The sequence below is a fragment of the Bombus bifarius genome, unplaced genomic scaffold, assembly GCF_011952205.1.
Source record: "Bombus bifarius isolate JDL3187 unplaced genomic scaffold, Bbif_JDL3187 scf7180000008178, whole genome shotgun sequence".
Classification (NCBI taxonomy): Eukaryota; Metazoa; Arthropoda; class Insecta; order Hymenoptera; family Apidae; genus Bombus; species Bombus bifarius.
This window is the reverse complement of record NW_022884495.1, coordinates 1,115,244-1,121,243: the sequence shown is the minus strand read 5'-3', so window position 1 is coordinate 1,121,243 and position 6,000 is coordinate 1,115,244. Positions and strand designations below refer to the sequence as shown.

The following is a 6,000-nucleotide window of genomic DNA, read 5'->3' as shown; positions in this document are numbered from 1 at the left end:
GTCTGAGGACTTTTGTTTAATCGATAGGCATTTTCCATCAAAATGCCCTAATCGTGCCGGTACAACACAATTATCGAGAAGAAACTGTGTCGTTTGTATGAAAAATAAGAGAAGGAGCGACACGCGATACGAATGCAGAAAATGCGATGTCGGATTATACAGGGTGGTTGGTAACTGGTGATACAAGCGGAAAGGGGGTGGTTCTACGCGAAAAAATAAGTCGAAAATATAGAATAACAGCCGAGAATATGTTTGGGGTAAGTGGAAATAAAAGTTGTTTTACATAAATTTCAAGCCATGGTAAGATCGAATGTTATTTATTCCTTAATTTATTTTCTAATTTGTACAAGTACTTTACAATTATTGAAATACATCGAAATATTGAATATTCGAAAAAATAATTTTATCCATCAAGAACATAAGGATATTAACTGCTAGTTTCGAAGTGGTAAGTTCCCCTAGCGCTGTAAAGAAATTAACATATATTAGCACATATATTAGCTAACTAAATTAAATTTTAAGAAATAATTCAACAGATATATCTTGCAATTAGCTCTCAAGTATCTATTATGAACTCAGCTAAAAGCGTGCGACCCAGGCAAAAATGTTCACCTCCTAAATATTATAACACGTACTGTTCTATAGATATTTGCGTTCTATGGATTCTTTAAATTCCCCGGAAATGCGTAAAGCTAAATAATTTATCAGTAACAGTAGTAAAATAAAACTTACTGCAGATCGAGGTTAGCGCCACCCATGAATGCTGCTGCACCGTTGTCACCTACACCGCGGAAAGCTTTTGGATTCGTAATAGATTGACTGAAGTATTGGTAACTGCGTCCATGTGCGCAAGATCCTGCGTTTCATAAAATTCGATTTCTAGTATCGCATATACAGGCGCGCGCACACACAACCGCGCAAATAATATTTTTTACATCGAAAATTGTCAGTAACAGACGATACTGTAAGCACGTTACTTACCTAACAAATCATCGCCGCATCCTGGTTGATGTCTTCCATCATTGGCAAAGAAATCGGAAGTACCAACAGAGATATCCAGACCCAAATATCCGGCACATGTGTGAATAACTTGAACATTTTGCGCGTCCGATTTATCAACTCTTTCACCGGCTCCTTTGTGTTCAAACAATGGCTTGGCAGGGTCGAGCGCTGAAATGGCAAATATTTAGAGATTTAAGTATAATTTACTGTATCATAATGTCGTTTTGTTGTATGATGTTTTTAAAACGTTTTGCTTCGAGTTAGCATAATGTAAACATATTTTGACATTTTTAAATTTATCGTCGAAACCTGCAAAGCTCATTTATCTTTCTGCTTATCATTCATTTGCAAAACCAGATCAATCTACTCTACTGTTTTCAACCTGACGTTAAAATCAACGCTACTGAATTTTCTCGCAGAACTTTAGAATGCCACTTTAATAATATATCGTTACTCACCGATAACTTCCGCCACTCGGCTCGATTTTCCTACCTCTCGCGCGCTCAAGCCGGCGACATGAGCACCGAGAGAGTGTCCAATAATCTTCAAGTTGGACGTGTGTAAACCAGCGCTAGTTCGCAAGAAATTCACGAAACTAGCTACGCGGCTAGCTACGCGTGGTACGTTCTTTGCAACAGCGATATAATCCGTGTGATCCGCTATCTTGCTCCAATCGACGACAATGACGTTGCAGTCGCGGACCTTAAGGAAAGCTGAAAACAAAAAAAAAAGAAAAGGAAATATTGCTTGTCATAACTTTAAAATATCAAAGATATGGCCACTGCTGCTCGTAAATTGTAGAATATCTGCTGATGTTCGATGCGAATTGAAGATTTTTGACTATTTTTAGCTTCCAAGTATTTTTAGTATAAATCTGTTATTTCTTTACATTTAAAAACAAGCTTGCAAAGTAGAATAAAGTTGTCACGTTTGAGGCCATGTTTTGAAGAAGATAGGCTTCGAATACGTTCGATCACGTGTGCTTGACAAATGCAATTTTCTCGAAAACGAATTTTCAAACGAACTAATTTTATTCTATATTTCCGATTTATTTTCGTACGTAGAATAATCTCTTACCAATCGTCTGCCTCTACACGATCAATAATTAAGCAATATATTATCAAACGTCTCGTGTTATACCATTTCGAGACGAAAGAAATCAGGAATTTTATTTGCATTTAGTGGCGTTAAAATATTAGTCTGTATAATTTTACTCAAAAGATAAAACTCACTGGAAATTTCGAATAGTTCGATATATCTTGTAGTATATTTGTCAAGTTTTCAAACTCGATTTTCTCGAAAGATCAAACGTGCAACGTAATTTCGCTATTTTTATTTTCGAGTCACACGATCTCTACTGACTTCAATTATTTGACACGAATTTTAGCACTTTAGGTGTATTTGTTATATTACATCGATGATACTTTACTTACCATCGCGTACGAGCGTACATGATTCAGATTCACCGTTGCTATTCCAACCGTGAGTGACCACGATGGTTTGTCTGTTTGCGTTCCAATGACTCTTTCGAACCGAGTTTATGTCGTTTAATTTTAGGACGTCGCCATTTCTACTGTTTTGTCTAGAATAAATAATATGTTTGAGCGAAGCTGTTAAACGTATTTCGAATGTATATTCATGTAACGCAGTTGTTTGTTCGCTGGAAACAAAGTTTTAACCCACATTTTGCACATTTTTGCACATTTCGGTCTTACTCTGATTTTAGCGAACAAAATCGCTTTCTCGTATATTAAGTTCAAACTGAACATGTTTTCTAATGTTGGGAAGATATAATAAAAATGATGGAAAGAATGTAACAGGGTTAACATTAGACAAAATTCTATGGTAGCACTTGCGTGAAAAGAAGCTTGAAAATTAGCAAAAATTCTCTAGCTACGCGCCCCTATGGATAAAGCAAGAGCAAATTTTATGACATTAAATCGCAGGCTCCTATTTTCTTAAAATTTAACCTTTTCGAATGGGAACTCTGATTGCACGTTAGGAAGAAAAGATATAATTCGTTAGGGTGTTTTGCTGTGATTTAAAAAATTCAAGGTAATGATTCCCGTAAGTAGATTTACGACAGAAATGTACAAAATGTATATGAGGATTTCCCATAAAGAAGGAGATTGATATAAAATAATTCTAACCGCGTGTAAAGCGTGAAACTGATCGTTTCCACATTGGCACCGAAAAGAGTCAACTCTGTTTCACTTAGTAAGGGGTTATCATCGAGTTTAACCAGAGACGGATTTCCTTCTTTGGTTGGTAGAATCGTATAATTGGCTTCCCTCAACATCGAAAGCAACGTAGGGTAAACTGAAAAAAAATTTCTTTCGTTCTAACTACGAATTATTCGATTTTTCCCGATCGAAAAATATTCTGATACTAACATAGTGCTAATGATGCATTTACCATGGCTGTTATCGTGATTCACTATACGCACCGCGGTATAGATCGACTTCTCAGCTTCCTTCCTTTGCCGCTTCTTTTTATAGATTTGATGGAAACAATGATTATTCACTCAAGCACCGCACAATTGATAAGAAACTGATACTCACCTGATGAACGATGGCCGACTCGCACTGATGAATCTTCTACAAATAATTAGAAAATTAAGGTGAATTGTTTCATCTTAACACGAAGCACGATCTTAAGTGCGAAGTTAAGTTAAGTTAATTGCAAAGATATTTAATTACTTGCTTTGGTTATAATTTCATTTATTTCTCGGAAGTCTCCAAATTTAATTCTCCAAAATCTGAATTCTACTGAATATTTATTTTGAATCTTTGATTCAACCACGAAAATAGATAATTTACATTTGTTCACTACGAATGTTAAGCTTCTTTTTAAGCTGTTCAAAATTTAGATTCGAAGTTAAACAGTACGTGAATATTTCGAGTAATACAAAGAACAATAATGGTACTGTATCTAAAATTAGTTGTCTGCCCTTTGTTTTTATCGAGGCTATCGCTTATTTTAGTCTTACTCTGCTTACCTGCTACAAGTTACTCGTTAAGAGAACTATGCATTCTATGAAGTATATCGCCACGAATTAGTTATTTATATCTGTTTCAAGCTTTTTGGACCGTTTTTGAACAGATGTGAACATTGTATGTAATTCATTATGATGGAAATTTTGACCATACGTAAATTGTTCTTAATAGCTACTATTTTAAATGATTAGTTAATTAATTAACAGCTCTAAGGTTTTCAAAACAATCGATAGACACGAATTACGTAGTAAACAGGTGTTTGCAATTTTTTAAACGAGGGATCGTAATCAGATGTTGCTGCACCTTTCGTTATTAAGGTGAATTATCATCATCATGGATAATAACAGAATTCTATTTTTTTTTTTCGGAACACATGTCAGTATATTTTCGATAATTACACTCACGATCTGTTATCAATTGTAAGAATTCGTCTGAAAATTATAAGATCCATCCAAAATTGTAATTTACGATTTCTCTTCAATCTAATTGTTTTTACAGAAAATTATCATAGTCGCTATTATCTCATCCATGACTTGTGATTTTGTGATCCTTGAAAATTTTCAGATCCAAGACTGTAATTCACGATTTCTTTCTCACTTCAGTTGTCTTTAGAGAAAATTACTACAACCCGTGATTAGATGATTAAACTATTCCGAGACTAACCATCGATTTCTTCGTAGATCGTTATCGAATCGAAATTATTATCGTTAATATGAATCGTACTATCGTGCAAACTGTTATTAAAAATAATTTATTTCGTGATAAAGTAACCATTTCCCCAACAAGCTTTATGCTCGAGTGTGTCTTAAGCTTCGAAAGACGAAGCAGGGGATTATTTGTAACATCGTAAACGAAACTCAACTGTCAAATATGTTTCACCGTAGACGTCACACGTCATTTTACTGATTACGCTAGGTTTGACATATTGGATGTAGATACTCGTTGATTAAATAACTTTAGAGATCAAAAAATTGCATACCTTCAAACGATCAACGGACGTTTGTCGTCTTTTAGACTCACGAAATCACTGTTAACTCGTTTCCCTTAGAAAGAGATGTGGCTGTCTTTATGGTCGACATGGAGAATTTATAATAACGATGCGAGATTTCCATCAGAACTGACCCGTGCTCCCATTCCGCTTAATTATTTTTTAAATGCTTCTCTGAAATTCCTGTTTTATGACACATCTTGGTCATTTGATATTTCGATAATAATCGGAATTTCAAATATATGCGTCATCCCCTAAGAGACCGAAAGTGGGTTTTTGGGACCCGATTCCAGTTATCCTTCCCCTGGCAACAATGCCATGTTTTCCTACGGAAAATCGTGCGTAATCTTGACCCATACTGCGAGACAATGCTACGAACTAATTTAGGATAGTCGCAGCATAGTAGTTTACAGACGGCGTCTGTTGATTCGAAACTTGTATACGCAGGCTATGGCTTATCATAAATTATCATAGACAAATCAGTTTTACATCGTTCCATCTCGAACTCTGTTTTGTTATTTGTTCTTTTATTGCATTACTCGTAACAGTCTTTTCTTATCTTCGGTTTACTAACAAGAATGATGATATCTTGGATGTAACAACTCTTGTGAATTAACCATTCATGTACGTAGAATGCCAACAAAAATATTTACCTTCTCCAACGTAAATACAATACGTTGTTTCTTGTGGGACAAGTGGAAACTGTTCCACTTAAATGTCATCTCGCGTTCTCAGATATTGGTTTTAATCGACGTAAAAAATTGAACGTTATCAGGGTTATTACGGATTGCATTCTTAAGGAAGTCAGATAGGTGGATAATTTTACCAAGACTAGAATTGAGTTTTAAAATCAGGTAAGGTTTTACCAGCGTAGATTATGGAGATTTGTAGAAAATATCGTTTGGAAAGAAAGAAATAGTGGAGAGATAAGTAAGGGGTATAAGAGTATTTCGTTTACTTCAAAGAGTCCTGTAAATCTAACATCAAAGGGTAAAGTTCATTCATCGGATCAGA

The 6,000-nt window shown here is 35.2% G+C and overlaps 1 protein-coding gene across 1 annotated transcript; it reads right to left on the bottom strand.

Annotated features, from left to right (window-relative positions):
• Window positions 1-284: 284 nt before the first annotated feature.
• On the bottom strand, window positions 285-4,099 carry LOC117209482 (pancreatic lipase-related protein 2-like). The gene is made up of 9 exons (XM_033451567.1): window positions 4,001-4,099; window positions 3,564-3,599; window positions 3,396-3,490; window positions 3,153-3,321; window positions 2,436-2,584; window positions 1,461-1,715; window positions 982-1,170; window positions 733-856; window positions 285-464 (listed from the first exon to the last, which is right to left on the bottom strand). Exons 3-9 carry the CDS (start codon window positions 3,418-3,420, stop codon window positions 428-430), a joined length of 948 nt encoding a protein of 315 aa, XP_033307458.1. The 5' UTR covers window positions 3,421-3,490; window positions 3,564-3,599; window positions 4,001-4,099; the 3' UTR covers window positions 285-427.
• Between the last annotated feature and the right edge of the window lie 1,901 nt (window positions 4,100-6,000).

Coding starts and splice junctions, on each gene's coding strand:
- LOC117209482 (XM_033451567.1), bottom strand. CDS start 3,420: ATGGTAAATGCATCATTAGCACTAT. Junction 2,585..3,152: donor AGTTTCACGCTTTACACGCG/GTTAGAATTATT, acceptor TATTTATTCTAG/ACAAAACAGTAGAAATGGCG. Junction 465..732: donor GGCGCTAACCTCGATCTGCA/GTAAGTTTTATT, acceptor ATTTCTTTACAG/CGCTAGGGGAACTTACCACT.